General features: G+C 42.1%; 1 protein-coding gene across 1 annotated transcript in view; it reads left to right on the top strand.

The window, feature by feature from the left end:
• The first annotated feature begins 10,049 nt into the window (after positions 1-10,049).
• The window catches only part of slco3a1 (solute carrier organic anion transporter family, member 3A1), a 36,867-nt gene continuing 29,704 nt past the window's right edge, over positions 10,050-17,212 (top strand). The window contains exons 1-2 of the mRNA XM_040133180.1: positions 10,050-10,700; positions 16,481-16,937. Of these exons, the coding sequence (XP_039989114.1) occupies positions 10,542-10,700; positions 16,481-16,937 (616 nt within the window). The 5' untranslated portion in view covers positions 10,050-10,541. The remainder of the gene's footprint in view (positions 10,701-16,480; positions 16,938-17,212) is intronic.

Below are 17,212 nucleotides of genomic sequence, written 5' to 3'. Positions count from 1 at the left end.
TGCCATTATCTCGAGATCTAAAGTAAATTATTTGGCTATACTGAGATAACAAAGCTCATTCTATCTTGTTAATTGACCCGGGGCTTAAATTGTGGTGGATCCTGCCGGAACAGGATTTGGGACCTCCCAGACTGGGACTAGCACCCCCTTTGTCACTGTCAAAATCTGTAAATACATTAAAAACTCGTAAATTGTTTTTTTTTTGTGTGCCTATTTTGGATGTATTTTAAATCTGATTTTTAGAAAAGAGAGGGAGTCAGGACACACAGTGACACCTGAAGCTCTGTGATAGAACTTAAACAGTTCGGAGGAGAACGACAGACAGACAGACAGAGCACGTCACTTCTGTTTCTTCGCCTGCGTGCTTTTTGTGGTTGTAAAAAGTGACAGTAATGTTCTGATTATTAAATGTAAATAAATAATGCTTTGTGATGACAGTTTAGTTTTAACAGCTAGCACCTAGGCATTGTCCAATGTGCTCCAGGCACTGTTTTCCTGGTGCGTTCCGTGCATAGTTGGACTGGCCATTGGGATATTTCCATGCCCAAAGCCAACACATCGACTGTCAAAAAATCCACGTGTTTGAAGGCCCTGTCTGTCTCTTTGCTGGCCCTCTCTCCGTGTCTGTCCTTCAGGATGTGCATGAGAGCGTGATGTGTTCCGGGACTGGGCTCACTGGCCACTCGCAACCAAGTCTCGACCTCTCAGCCCCACCGGCCATGATAAAATAATTAACTCACGATCTCGAGATAACTGCATTAAAAACTAATTGCAAGTACGGCAACTCAGTAAATCTTAGTATTTCCCCATTAGAGTTTTTTCCCTGGCATTGTGAAGAAAAGCGAGACCTTACTGTTGGGAAATAAAACTTATAAAATATAAAAAATATAATTCCAAATATTTAACAAATTTTAAAGACTTGATTTTCAGTATGTGTAGATTCTACAGACAACAAAACATGCACTGTACGTATCAGTGGAATGTGATATTGATGATGACAAGGAGCCTAATATTACATTTTACAGTAATGAAATTATAGCTGTTCAGTGGTGTGTCATTGCAAAAAGTTAGAGCGAGACGTTAATATGTCGGCTGTTATTAGCTTATTGCAGATGTATCAACATCTGCGTATAAGTAACAAAAAACTGTAGCAGAGAAATGTCAAAAATATTTTTGAGTTATTTAGAAGTAGTGTAGCTATTACATATTACTATCCAGTTTGGTTGTTGAAAAATACCCTCATAATGTTCAAATTCCAGGTGCTCCTCTCTAAAAATCTTCCTGGGTCTAAAGAGTTAAGATAATATCAGCAAAAGATTTTTAATCAGTTGTACGGTGTATGATTCACGGAATCCGCAGTGTCAAACTCAAATACCTTCCAAGTCATGAAGCACAGGAGTATCATACAGCTGGAAAAGGTAAAATCATGCCCAGAAAGCTCAGGACGGAGCAAACGTGAATGTACAAACATGGCCACTCAATAGCTCAGGCTGTCTCTCTGTTCATTAAATACAGACATACGATTAAAAATAACACACAAACATATGGACTGTGCACAAAGGTCTTCTGAGGGCAGACAAAATAAGTTCTGGCTCGACTGTAGCACATTGTGGTAAGAAAGTGATCCAGAGGCATGTGGCTGCTGCTTAAGGTTATATAAGGGTTTTTCCTTAAACTTCTTAACATAGGTTTCACAGTGTACAATCATTCTTATGATAACCTGTTTATTTTAGTGTTCAGATCTGCCCTTCAGCCTCGGGACACTCTTTAAAACAAACTTGGGATTATCCTGCGACGATATACGAGAAATTTTATTTGTATATATGGTATCTGTATATTCCTGGTTCACATCATTAAAAGGCTTTAAAATGAGGCTCATGTTCAAAAAAGCTCAAACATGAGTCGATGAAGTTCCAGTGGTTTCGCCCCAGGTTGTACATGTCGATGACATCAAAGCACCTCGACTCTGTGCCTTCTCAAGTTGGGAGTGGGTTGTTCATGTTTGCTAATATATATATATATATATATATATATGAGTGTGTGTGTGTATGTGTGTGTTAGTGTTTTGACAGACAAATGGAGGCTGATGTGAACAGAAAAACTGTGAGTAGTTGAAGTCTGACTGAAATATCCATTCGACGCCTCTGCCATTGTTTCCATCTTACCCCACTTGTAACTCATAAGTTTTTATGTGTGTGTTATTCCCCATGCTCGCTTGCCCACAGTGCTTCTTCTTCTTTCTTGACTCTTTTTGCGGATGCCATCTGACTCTGGTTTTAGCAGCTTCGCATTTTTTCTCCTGGTGGATGTTCATGTTCCACTGCAAACTTTTTTTGCGGTCATTCCCATGAAGCGGGTCAGACTGGTGTTTGAAATATCCTCACAGAGATGTCAACAAATATGTAGCTGTACTTTTCAGAGTGCCACCTCTGCTGGGTGGAGTCATTTTTCTGTGAATCTACTGTGTTTTATAAAATCACATGTTCCAGGAAAGATCATTTGGATTAAAGCTGAGTGACCAGCAGGCTCTTCAGCCTCATGAGGAGAGGTTGTATCCAGAAACACACACACATATCCCTTGGCTTTATTTACCCTTGAGAGAAAACTGGACCATGTTGCTTTATCTGTGCTTTGTTTGAAACCCTCTCCCCAGAAGCGCAGATGATATTGCTCTATTTCAAAACCACACGCTGCCCTTTCTATTGATACCAGTGTAAAAATAGACAGCAGAGCCGCAGCATGAAATGGTTTAAAATGTAGAACAGACAGCAGCACGCTATATTTAGACGAAACACAATCACAAAAAGTGCCTCATGACATTTAGTAACTCCCCAGTGAAGCTGCAAATGCCATTTGACTGTCCTTACATTCATGCAGTATTTATGTGCCCTGAAGATCTCCGCTAATGTCTGAGGACAGGTTTGGGTTTGAGGTGTAACTTCACTTCTGGTCACTCTATGTGACTGCAAGCAAATGGACTATGGCACCAAGTATTGGTAGGCAAAGTCTGCCCAGTTTGAGTCTGACCCCCAATTACTCTCCCTCTTGTCACTGTTGTAAGAAATGAGGGGTGAAGATCTCATATGGAGAGAACAATCATTCAGAACTGGTTACAAAGTATGTGAAGGGACACAATATGAATCCGGTTCAAAGTAAATCAAACACTCAACACAGATGGCTCCTAAATACGTGGCTCGATTCCATCAGCTGAAGTTGTATCTTAACACTGCCTCTTTGTTGTTTTGCTTGGCCCATGATGAAAGTGGATAAGGCCGAAGCCGCTGCCTACCTTACACGCAGGGTTATGAAAGGGGGGCAAGGTATCTGAAGGAGACCTGACGATCCAGGGAACATGCTGGGAGTTTTCCACTGAAAATTCCCCTTTAGTATCTCTGAGCTGCATTGCTGGGGGATGCAGGACCCGGGACCAGACTGGCTGAACATCGGTCTGAAGGAGACAGCTCTGAGCCCAGAATTAGGCAGGAAGCTGACACTGTCTGAACACGTAGTGGAATTCATGGGGAACTGCTTTCAGCTGTAAAACCCTTGTGCCTTGTATTATGTTTTTGGATAAGTAAAAGCAAGAGGTGACTTCAGTCATTTCAGTCACAATTGTTGTCTTGAGGTAAGTATTGATAGTGATAAATTGAAATGGTTCAAATTCCATTCTGAAATTTAATACAAGTTAAGTATTATCATGTAGACTTGATGTAAGAAACATCTAGTTTGGGTAGAAATGGACAACATGAGGCAGGCACATAACTCTCCATAAAACCTCGACTCGTAATTTTTACCTAATGGTTTTTCTATGGATTAAAACGACAAGATACAATATGTTAATTAATGAGCTTTAGAGGTGCTGGTACCTGGATTTTTCAGAGAGTCAGGGTGGCCGTTTCCCCCTGCAAACAATCTTTATGTTAGACCAAGCTAACTGCTAAACTAATTGTAACTTATTTAAATTAAAATCAAGGTTTGTATCTACATTTCCTGTAAGGCTTTTTTTTGTCCAATCATTTTGCAAAGTACAGATCCAGTCATCCGGAGTCGCACTGAAGGGACACAGTACTTAGAAAATCCATACATTTAAAAGTTAGAAGTAGATTAAAAAGAGAGAAAAACACCAGTTTAGCATCTTAATGAAGCAGACGCAGCATCAGCAGTTACCCATAATGACCATGGTTTTTTTTTTTTTTTTTTACAGTAAGTCATGCATCTCATTTCCAATTAAATCTGTTGATAAGTTCACAAGATGAGTACAAAGTCCCTCCGCACTGAGCCTGCTGCCCATATCCTCCCGGAACCGTTTCCATGGCAACTGCTGCGGCATAAGAGCGGGGCTGAAGATTTTTCGGATGGAGTTTTCAGTAGTAGCACAGAGACAAAAACTAAGCTCGACGGCTGCAGGTAACACACGGACGAGGAGAGACTGCCCCTGAGCCTTTTTACTGGAGGTGAAACCCTGTGTGGGAAACCCAAAAGTGCAGCGAGCCATTAAAAGTCAGAGACAGCGTTGGTTTGGGAAGGCAACGGTTTATGCCTCTTTCCTCACTGGAGCTGTGTGAGAAAAATACTGGTCAGTAAGGAAATAATTACACAGAAAAAATTAGATTGGAACCCATCCTGTGTCCCAGGCCCAATGCTGTCCGTGCTGTGGACTCGAATATGTGAAAAATACTGGACACATCGGGACCTTAACATGTAAAGACACTCGAAATAAGACCAAATGCTGGTATGTGAGGGAGCGGATGCGCTGAAAATCTGAAAGGAAATTTTATCCGAACTTTGATTTCACTGCAATAAAAATTGGTTATGAATCTACAATATATACCCATTAATCTGAGGACTGATGAAAGTTGCTCAGTGCTTTAAATACACAATAGACTGTCTATTTTTAATATTTCATCCAAAATGTTGCTGTTTATCTGGACAATGGAAATACACTTTTAGGCCTATTATGTTTTTATTAAGACCCACCTGGAACACCTGACAAGCAAACTGACTCAAAATTGGCTTTGGTATAGAAACAACTCTTCTCTATTGTTAGTCAAATTAATGACTGTAAAATCTACTATAATGTTTGTGCTTGGTTAGGTTGATATTGTTTATATCCAAGCCTCTCCCTCCATCTTAAAGCCTCTTGACTCCGTGTATCGCAGTGCACTGTGCCTTATGTGAAAAGATGGCATGGCCCTCCTTAACTGACAGCTTGTTATTTTTCTATACTGCGAAAACTGCCTCATTCCCCTTTGCTCTCCGGTCTCATATAAACACACACAATGTCAGGTCTCAGGATATTTTAACATTAGCTGTACCTCATGCTCAAACTGAGCATGGGAGAAGTGGGTTCAGGGACTAAGCTCCCTGTGGCTGCAGAAACTGAAATCTCTCATTTCACTCGAGGATTTCGAAAGACTATAATCAAGTATTCATAATTTCACCTGTAATTCATTTTCTTAATATGAATTTGTTGTAACTTGTATGTGTTTATTCTTGTATATAGGTCTCTTTTGAAAACAAATTGACACATAACCACATATCCGTTCAAAAAGAGGCGAGCTTGAATATTTTAACAAAACAAACGTCAGTCATCACTCATTTACAGGCAGTGCCACACTTCGCTTCACGTCTCTAAGGATACATCTAGTTTCTTGCACCAAACTCCATAATGTTGTGTAAGTGGTGCTGAGAGAGTTAAGCCATGGTATCTAGGAGTATGGATTAAGTAGATACAAGTGCTGTCACAATCATTTCGTAATACTGAACGATGCCAGTATACATTATAATGTCTGCAGCGTAAATTTAATTGAGTCAGTGTGGGACAGTCAATAACACTAAGAACATTGATCACGCAGCTCGGGCTACGCCATAAACTACAGACGATGGGCTTTATGATGGGCTCTCTACATTACATAATGAAGTAAACATGAACCAAAAAGCTGTATTTTTTGCGACGTAGTTGGTGTTTATATGCACTGAAAGCACATAAGGCAGCTCTTCTTTGGTGAACGTTGTGAAATAACAGGTAGTGCGGGCATGTTTTCCTCAAACATTTAAACAGGAAAAGTTACCATACAGCATTGTTTGTACTCCCAGTTATTCCTCAGACTTCTCCCATTTCCCAGTGTCTCCCAGCAGACGGGCCAGGCTTCTTTTCCACAGTCCACCCTTTTCCAAATCCTATAAATAGCAGCTGTTCCAGAGGGCAGAACAATACTCGGCAGGCTTTTCCATTCATACATTCCTGGCACCGGTCCGAACCGTCACCGCCCACTGCCTGTTAATACCTGACTCATGTCCCTGCACATCCACTCTATGTAAACATTGGTCCACACACACACCCACACACACACACACTAGTAGTGTGTGATGTGTGTGGGTGTGTGTGTGTGTGTAGTTTTTCACTATTACTCGCAAAGACATTAAATCAGATCTGTATAACAAATCAGGCTTTAATTATGTTCTTTTTTTCTAACACCTCAAAATGTGTATATCGCAGTGAAAACATCAAAACACAGAAAAGTCTGAAAGCATGCAGAGACTCTAATATAGATTTTGTGGGACAAAGCTCCGTAAATTGCTCCAAAATATTCTAAGCATCGCAGCTAGCTCACTGGAATAAAATTTCACACATTCACAGGCTTTGGTGTCATCATGCAATTTCCAACAGAGCCCCACCCAACTTCAAACTGACCAGAGCACCTCGGTTAAAGCACGACTGGTACCTTCAGGGGTCACAAGCTAAGAAGGTCGGGAACCGTAGGGTTAGAGATTTGTTCTGAAGTCCTGAAACACACGTTACTGCCGCACCTGTGTAGGTTTCAGGGTCCCTGAATCAGTCATCTTTGCTCGGTTTCAAACAAACCTTCGGAGACTAACATATGGCCGAAACCGCTCTACTGTACGTTAGATTTACATTTCTCATGCCGCTGTTTCATTTACCTTTCACTATTTACATACTTGTCTCAGTTTTGGCACAGCAGCGCTCAGTGGGATCTTAACACTGTAACACGCAGGGTTTGTCTGATTCAAGCTTCTGACACCAAAACTGTCAGCTTGACGATCTACGTTTTGCTTCTCCCAGCAGGCTGAATGTAGGAAAGCAACATGCAGAAGTGTAGGAAGTATTTCTGTGTGGGAGTGCGCTGGTCGAGAGTGAGGAAGCATCTGAGCCACTGATGATCATTTTGTATTGGATACCTGCCAAAAGAGTAAGGGGGGGGGGGGGGGTGAAATCACAGTTGGCTGTTAAATCCTCCTGTGATCAGTTACAGTTTTCATTGTGGATCAGTTCATCTTTTGCATAAGGAAGTGAAACAGAGTCGTTTTCAGGTCCTCTGAGTTTAATGTAAGAGTGGAACTGTGGGTCAGATTAATATTGTGATAACTTGGACAGCAACATTTAAATACTGATATGTCCTCTGTTTCTATTAAAGGTATTCACTGTCCTGGGGTTAAAGGTTCACTTTATGTTGATGCTGTTTGTGTTTTACTAGAGGAAGATGTCATTTTTTTTTATTTTATGTTCTTATGTATTTAAGATCTCAAAATTGATCTTTCTAACATTTGTTTATTCATAAGAACAAAAATTATATCTTGATGTGAGAATGTTGTCATAATATGGTTGTATGGAGATGACAATGGATTTATCCTCTAGCCATAAATATGCCGTCTTTCTAACTGTACATTGCATTTTTAGGAACGTTTAGCATTAAGTATTTCAATAAACAGTTCAAACAAGACAATGAATTAAAAATGTAGTTAACAGCTTTTAGGGCCTTAACAAGTTTTCATTTTCAATTGATCAGCCAGTCATTTTCTTGATTGATCAATTGGTCTATACAATGTCATAATATAGTGAAAAATGTCCATCACACGTTCCCAGAGTCCAAGGTCACATCTTCAGTTGTCTTTTTTTGTTCACATAATCAATTCAGCTCTACTGGCATTGATTTAAAATATCTAATACATCTAATAATAACCCTATAAACCCCTTGCATGTCACTGTGGTGCTTTGACCAGTAAATGTTCACTTTGGTTCAAAAACATACTTCACACTTCACCAATTACCAGCTCTTTCATTGACCTTTACATGTCCTCATGCTGCTGCTGCGGCGGCGGCTGCTGTATCCAAAACTGTGCAAACAGCTTTGCAGAAAACCCTCGCAGCCTTAGCCCGGCATTTGTTCATCATCCTGTTTGGTTCCACCCCATCATCATCACATTATGTGGTCTCATTGCATCACAGTCAATGCAATACCTCATCCCAGACATGCTGACAACATCATAATCCAATAATAAATGTCGGAAACATTCTGTGAAAACATCGAAGCTCACTTCACCAAAGCAAGGTTAAAGAGCAAAAGCTGCAGTGATTAGTTTCATTAATTTTTTAGTCGGGCAACAGATTTAATCAGCAACTGTTTTGATGATGGATTAAGAGTTTAAAGTGTTAGATGAGAAAATCGATACCACTCTCATGTCTGTACAGTAATGACAAAGCCACAGCCAGCAGCTGTTTAGCTTAGGTTAGCTCAGCTTAGCACAAAAACTGGAGGCACGGGGGAAACAGCTAGCCTGCTTCGGTCCAAAGGTAACAAAACCCACCCACCAGAACCTCTAAAGCTCGCTGATTAACGTGTTTGTTTAATCATTACAAAGCTGAAGAGTAAAAAAAAACACATTTTGTTTTTACAGGAAGTTACAGTATGACCGTATGTACCAGACGATTTCTTGATTTGGATCATGATTTTGACAAAGCCAGGCTTGGTGTTTTCCAGTCTTGTGCTAAACTAACCTAACTGGCTGCTGGTGGTTGCTTCGTGCTTAACAGACAGACATGAGATTGGTATCAATCTTCTCATCTAACTCTCAGCAAGAAAGCAAGTAAGCAAGTTTCCCAAAATGTTGTGCTATTCTTTTAGGCCATTTTTAAAAAGAATAAATCTCCAAACATTTGATGGTTCCAGTAAAGTCATTTAAGCTGCACTGTCTTACCCAATTAATAGAGAAAATAACCAGCAGATTAAAGTTATAGGTAACAATAGAACAGAACTGATTAGTCATTAATCATTTAAGACACTTTTAAACAAAAATTGTTAAAATAAATAAATAAATAATTTGTTTTAGCTTCTCAAATGTGAATGTATTTTCTGGTTGTCTTTGTCATCTGCATTAGTAAAATAAATCTGTTTGCGTTTTGGACTGTAGGTCAAGTAAAACAGGATGTTTCAAGATATCACCTTGGGCTCTAGGAACATGTGATGCACTATTTTCTGACCTTTCATGGACTAAATGATTAATCGAGAAAATAATCAGCAGATAATAAAAACAATATATAGTTGAAGCCCTAGATGTTATCAGTGCCTGAACATGAACTATTTATTGGTTATTTCATTTTTCATTCATTGTCCTCTTCAGCCTGTTAATGAAGATACTCGGGGGTAATTCAAGGATGCTTTAAAAAAAAATACAGAATATCATTAGAAAGAATTGGCTAGACGATATATCTAGTGTGTACTCAAATCGAGATACCGTATTTGGGTTGTTTTTTGTTCTTACAAGCAAATATTAGAAAGTTTTTCCTCATCTCATTTTTCACTTGATCGACTAATCAATTTACTGACTGGCCTCAGGTAGTCTCAGCTCTAAAGTAATCCTTAGTTGCAGCCCTGACTGAGCAAAATTCCCAAACAGCACCACAGACACAATTCCTGCGGATTTCATGTGGGGAAAATTATAAATCAGAAAATGGCAGTAAGTCGCTTTAGACTCGCTGTGCAGCGCTACACACACACACACACACACACACACACACACACACACACGAACACACACACACACACACACACACACACACAAACACATGGGGCCCCACAGGACTAGTGTAGTGATGTTTTAAGTCAATGGCAAGTTGAGCAGACTCTTGATGCTGCTGCACAGCGCCTCTAGGGCCGTGCATGTGCACACACTGGAGGACAGAGAGAGAGAGATAGAGAGCGAGAGAGAGAGAGAGAGAGAGAGAGGAGGGAGTGCAGACACAGGGAGCCGTCATTGTCCGCGAAGGACCGTGACAGTCCGGAGCGGCAGCGGGAGTTAGAAGAGACGAGGAAGAAACTTGTCACCTGGACCTTCACCTGCAGCTAAAACCCCCAGAACCCCGCGACGGAAACATGAGATCGGAGAGAGATTTGCGCGCCCGTGGTTCTCTGGTGCCTTTGCAAACACCTTCAGGGAGTTCACATGCTCCTGCGCGTCGACGAGGAGGCAATGTTTAGGCGCAGACGACCGGCAGAGCCCCGCGGAGTTTCGGATGTGTGTCTCGTAGCCTGTCAAATGAGAGAGGGCTGAAACGGGAGACGCAGCGACGAGGAGGACCGCGAATGTAGTCTTCTTGGGAAAGCGAAACACTGTACCTACCAGTGTCTTCCTGCGGTCACCCCTCGTGTGTGTGAGCGCGCGAGTGTGCGTGCGTGCGTGTGCGTGTGTGTGTGTGTGTTTTCGGCTTCTCGTAGTGCTGTGTGTGGGTAAAGCCCGGGAGGATGCAGGTGAAGAAGCACCGGGACTCGGACCGGAGCGGCGGGGACATGCTGGAAGCAGACGGCCTCCGCAGAAACTCCTCGTGCTTCTCAAATATCAAGATATTCTTGATATCGGAGTGCGCCCTCATGTTGGCCCAGGGCACCGTCGGGGCGTACCTGGTGAGTGCAACACAACCCGTACGGCAGGGCACTGCCTGCACCGAGACCCCTGCTGCCTTAAGGGTCATAGCTAGACTCGTCTTACCCGGGTCTGGCCCTCGCCTTTGGGGCTTCTGCTTCCCCTCGCGCCGCGGACTAAAAAGAACGTGCGGCTGAGCATTGACCCGAGATAGAAACCTGTCTCCTGCGCGGTGAAGTGCAGCCTGCGGGGCAGATTCCGTGCTGCTCAGCTGTCCCGTGTTAAGTTATTATTGTGGGGAAATGTCCCACTGCTTGTCTGTCATTATGTCCAATTTTCCTCCCATGTGTCACAACTCAAACGGAGCCAGTTATTAATCAACTATGTAGAAACCACGGGGTGACCTTTTAATCTTTGGTTGGCACTAATTATAATAGTCTTATCGTATTTGGGACGGCAGAAATTGGCTGATTTTTACCCAAAATGTGATTCAAGGTCAAGGACATCCTCCTCCCATACCTCCTGTTTCCTACTTCTGAGTTTTACTCACTCTTTCAGTATTACTATTATTCCAGTCATAGCAAAAGCAACCACGGTGACGCTTAACGTTTCCAATATGTTCTTTGTACTTATTAAAACCTAAAATGATGACTATCTCTGTCATCCTATTGAGATGAAAAAAATCAAGAGGAGCAAAAAGCTGAAAGCCCGCCGAGGCTGTAATGTAGGTTTTGTGGGACAAAGCTCCCCGAAGTGCTCCAAAATATTCCTCAAAGTGTCCCAGGGGAGCTACACAGCCTCCGGCAACCACTGTGAACATTTAGTTTTGACATTTGCAATGTTTGTACTCCGAGAATCACGCTGTTTCCTCAGCTCAGTTGCAATTAATAGACTAAACACTAAATGCTTTTGCCATATTTGGAGTGGAACATCTTATCTTCTCTGTTAGTGAACCTGCTGAGCATCGAGCATCGAGCATCCTGCGGCTCAGAGCAGCCAGAGAGCACAGCAGTGTCACTCACAGTCCGTTAGGCTGAACATCCTAGAGAGGATCCTCTTCCCCTTTGTCATTTATTTCTGATAAAACAGGTGTCGCATTTCTGCTTTTTGTTATGGCACAGTGGTGTTGCACACCTGTTCAGTTTGAACAATAGACGCGGGGCTTCAGGTGCAGTTTGGAATCATTTACTTAGACAAACACATGAGGCTCTCTGGCCTGCTTGTGTTCATCGGCAGAAACAGAGCTCCCTTACACGGAGCTTCATTTACAGGGGCAGGACGTTAGGTACCCGGTTCGGTGACAATCTGGTGAACTGGAATCAACCTACATGAGCTTCTGTGTTATATCTGATTGGATGATGGGACTTAAGAGTGTTTGCTGGCAGCGAAGAGACACAACTCAACTATCATGGCCCCTCTGCTTTCTGTGAGCTGCTTACAGTGCAAGACACTTAGCAAAACAGTGCGTGTCCTGGCTTAGCAGCCAGACTGCAGCCCGTCAACCTGTACAGGCAAATGCCACGGGAGATAGGATCTGAGTATGATACCGTCATTGTTTGCGATTTACTTGGGTTTTTCTCACTTCCTGGAAAATCACTTTGATACCTTTACTGTTTTTGATTGGAGGGATTGTGGTTTCCATTAAAAATTCATATCAGAAGTTAATAATTTCATGAACGGCTCCTCCTCAGCAGTTGATGACTTGGCTACTTGACATTAGGGCTGCAACTAATGATTATTTTCACTATTGATTCATCTGATGATTACTTTTCCAGTTTATCGAGTAATTGTTTTATCTGTAAAATGTCAAAAAACAATGTGCAAAAAAAATATTGCAATCCTGATGTGAGTATTGATAACCTGAGTAGGTCATCTAGATTCTATGCAGTTTACAGTGGAGTCAGTTGAGTTGTCTTGTTTTAACCAATGAAAAACTACAGGAACAATTGTATTTTGTGAGAATTTTGTGTACCACCTTTTTGACGTTAGGGGACTCTGAAATGTACCAGATTTGGCTGCACATTCAAGCATGCCGTCACATATGTTGACGTTAATTTTAGATTATTTTAATTGTGGGAGTTAGTATTATACATAAAGCCATGGGAAGCTCTATTTGTGACTTCTGCGTATGCAGCACGTGAGGGTCTAAGCTCTGCTGTTGAGAGTAACACGTCCCTGATAAGAACCAAATCTGACACTTCAGGGCTCGAGCTGCAGAGTGCGACTAACACCTGAGCCTGAACTGTGTTCGTCTCAGCTGAGCAGACCTGTCAAACTGCGGTCGCACTGAATCAGATGAGTGTTGGGGGGAGAAGCCCAAACTGCTCAACAGGAGCATTATTATCTTTTTTAAAACTATATTGAATATCAGCATTGACTGCTATGTTCAAATAAAGTGCATGTATTTGTCCAGATAATACTTGGTAGTCATTAAGTAATACTTATTCATATTTATTTATCCATTAATTAAATTTATGCTGAGACCTTAAATGATTCAGTTTTATTTCAGGTTAATATAAGGAGACGTAATTCAAAACAGGCATCCCCCAGGTAATTTATTACTGGCATCAGCCTTGGTCTTGGTCATAGGTGTAGTACCTGACGTCAGTTGCTCTTGAGAAAGTGGTAAAAATGTAGAAATCCAACTTCCTAATAACTTCATTTGTGCTCAAAGAATTGGGATAAAAGGTACGGATAAAATAAATTTCAAACGTAGAAAATATGCCGTATGCCCAAAGCTAATACCATCGATGTAGCTTCTTTTGGATTCAAAAAGGACGGCTCTTAAAAATAGCTAATTCAGAAGAGTAAAAGTACATTTAGCTAACCTTCAGTCAACCCTGAGTAAGTCACACCTCATAAAACAGAGTGGAAATGATTCTAAAAAGCTGAGGCTTCACTTATAAACAGCTGCCATGCCTTCACAAATAGCACCGTTTCAGCACTTTCATATCAGTGCCAAACCTTAATGTGCTGAAGTTAATGTCGGCATTGAGCAGCTTTTTCTGCGTGCTGATAATACAGACCCTGTCACTACATCCTGAAATAAGTCGCTGGAAGTTGGGATTCCTTTTGCTCAGACAAGACTCACTCTTCTGTTAGGTGATGGGATGTCACGCGGCATGACGAGGTTTGTTTTGTTGCCGTGCAACCGATTAAACATTTCCACAGTTTAAGTTGTTATCCGGACAAAATGTGGCTGTGGCTGCCGACCAATCTGCAATCCACTCGGTTTTTCCTGTATCGTTTATTCTGGTTTTTAATTCTCCTGGAAGGCTGCCTGTTTAAGTCGCAGTGGAGGTGCACAAACATGTTGAACCTGGCAACGAGACCTTAGCTCATCCAGAGTGTTTCCACTGAAGGAGCTCTCGGTTGGGATGGGATCTGATTAAATCATGGCTTCATTCCCTCTGCTATACTTTATTGCAGTGTTGATGTCTGTGTAGAGCTAAAGCTACAACGTTAAAAGCTTGTTTGGGCTTGGCATCGCTTCTAAGAACAGGATGAGGCAACGTTTTGATCAGATCCAAGCCGGGGCGGAGCCAGCCAGGCGTAAATGCACCATGTCCAGTGCGTTTCGCGTTTGGGAGAAAGAGCCGCCCGAGGGGGCAGAAACGCCATGATTCATTCTGAAGTTTTCCATCCACTCAACATCACTGAAGGGCACCGGCACGAACCACTCCCAACAATCATCCTCCCTGTGCCTTGATCCGTAGTGAAGGAGTCAGTGCAGTCGTGTTCAGAGCAGCTGCAAGGGACGACCTGCTGTCACTTTTGCCTCCTAAGAGTCACAGAGGACAACTTAAAAAACTAAGTAAAAACAAAACTTGAAAGATAAAGCAAACAGGCTACACAATGTTTGTCTTTGTTGACAATGATATCTCCTCATCTAATTGCCTGGTGTGCCTTAACCCTTGTCTGAAACGGGACAGGCATTTTTAGAAACAGATCATAGTTTAATACCAGGGATCAGGTGGGACTGAAGGGTACAGGCTTTCTTCTCTCCTTCAGGACAGATTGTAGTATTATAGAACAAAGTGAATTTTCAAAATCCTGTAGCTCTAAAATGTAACATTACTGTTCATTTGTAATTCAGCAACACATCTGGTGTGTGGACTGTAAAGCAGATTTAGTGTGTAAAGTGTCACTGAGGTCGAAAGTGGATGATACGTGCTGAATGCCGCAGAAAGTTGGGGGAAAAAAAAAAAGACAAGTATCTTTTTTCAAAAATATTGTGGTTCTCAATATGTGATATTTTACAAATAGTTTTAAAAGACTGAGTGTACAGTTGCTCAACAGAAAGAAACTGTATTTCTGTATGACATTTTATATGTAGCCCGGTATGATGCTGAATGTCAAGTTGAAGGTGGAATTCAAGTGTAGCTGCATAAAAAATGATCAGCCACTTCCACATTTGGCCCTGAAGTCATTATGTTGTTTAAACAACTTCTCCTCCAGTTCAAATCCACTGTGTACATTAAATTGGCAAAATTGAGCATTTGATGGAAAAATGTTCCAACAACAAACTGAGAGTTGTTTTATCTTAACAATGAAGTCATTCTTTTCAGAACGGGATGTTTGTGTTGGCAGGGTCCTTTTTTTTTTTTTTTTTTTAAGAGCTCATACAAAATTCTTAAATGGAGCCGGTTGGGAAAATGGAAAAATTGTGATGCCCTTTCAAGGACAGTTTGGGAAAGATCTGAAAATAGCTTGATAATTCTTTAAATGTGTCACTGTGGTTTCATAGGCACAGAGAGACTGCTCCCACATATCACAAGCAAACACATCCCTGCTCTGCTTTACAAAATAGTTTGATTATGCTTCATTTGATAAAGGCTTTACTACCTGACAGTGTTTAATCACTGACCTTTGAATCACATCTGACGAATGACATCTGACAAATGGTTTTGTGAACAACCACTCTGCTGTGTTTGCTTCAGCTGGAAGTCACTGGTAGGCTCCAACTCTTGTGTGGATGACAGCTGGTGAAAGAGAGAGAAAGCTTGTGATGAGCTGTTCTAACTAAAGCTGCGGAAGTACATGTTGCTGTGCGTGGCTAATCAGAAACAGAGGCCTGTTGGCAGGGAGGAGACACGGTGTGGAACATCTGAGCAGCTTGTCAGTCAGGATATTCCAATGGAAAGGCACAGTTTAAAACCGCGTGACTGATGATTTCTCCAAGACCATGTCCAAAAGAATCAAATATACTGTAGACCCCGTTTACACATTAATATGTGATCTGTATCTGGATACGTTATCTGGATAATGACATCTGATCCACAGGCCTTTGCATTTCCCCCCTGGTATTCAGCGTTCTTCTTATCTCCATTCTTCGGATCTTAATATGCAAATTAGTTGGGTGGAGCTGGCACACTAGTAGACGGGCATTATTCATTTTAAAATCCCTTTTTGTGAGGGAAGACTTGCTAGCTGCTGCTACTGCCAGTGTTTGCTGGGCTTGCTCAGGCTAGCAGGAAGAGGCGGAGTTGATATGCTGTGTGACAGAATCACATCGTGCAATTTGCATTTACACGTCACATCGAGGTGCACACTGGCCGATCTGATCACGATTAGATCACGATGTGTTCTGTGCGTGCACTCTCACCTGCAGTAACAGATCACACATTAATGCGAGGTGTAAATGGGGGTCATAGAGTTGAAATGCTTATGTGTATTGTGATGAATCATATGAGTTTTCTCTTTCAGTTGGTGACAATTTCCCACATCCGTGGCTTTTTGTTTTTTTGTGCCACATTTTTTGCTTCGTTCAGCATCATTCCCATGAGCCAGGTTTGATTTTGTGCTCTGCTGTTGTTTTCAGGTCAGTGTGCTGACCACCCTGGAGCGGCGGTTCAACCTGCAGAGCGCTGATGTTGGAGTGATAGCCAGCAGCTTTGAGATAGGCAACCTGGCACTGATCCTGTTTGTCAGCTACTTTGGGGCCAAAGCACATCGCCCCCGTCTGATAGGCTGTGGGGGCATCGTCATGGCGCTCGGCGCCCTTCTCTCAGCTCTCCCGGAGTTTCTGACAAATCAGTATGAGATAGGGGATATGTGGAGGACTGATATGGGTCGGGATGATTGCTCCAACACCAGCGGCAGGGACGCCCAGCCGGCAGAGGATGCTCTGTGCTCCAACAAAGCCAACACCAACATGATGTACCTGCTGCTGATCGGAGCCCAGGTCCTGCTGGGGATCGGAGCCACGCCGGTGCAGCCTCTGGGGGTGTCCTATATTGATGATCATGTGAAGAAGAAAGACTCCTCACTCTATATAGGTGAGCCATATTCATGAAACTGTATGAACAAAATGTCCAAAATCCAGGTTGCGCCTAATCTATTGGTGGAAAAAAAGACAAAAATGAAAGAAGGATTGCCAAAGGCCACAGTGAGGGAAGGTTTGAGAGCCATTGGCCGAATGAAATTACTGTTAAAGATAAGCAGGGCTCAAGGAAACAGATGATTATCACGCTGGAAAGTAAAAATCTGTTTGCTGCAGCACACTGATTTCCCAAGGCAACTGAACTGGTACAGCAGAAAGTCAGCCATGAAT

The sequence above is a fragment of the Xiphias gladius genome, chromosome 8 (assembly GCF_016859285.1).
Source record: "Xiphias gladius isolate SHS-SW01 ecotype Sanya breed wild chromosome 8, ASM1685928v1, whole genome shotgun sequence".
NCBI lineage: Eukaryota > Metazoa > Chordata > Actinopteri > Istiophoriformes > Xiphiidae > Xiphias > Xiphias gladius.
The sequence above is the reverse complement of the archived record's forward strand: the minus strand, read 5'-3'. Positions and strand labels throughout refer to the sequence as shown.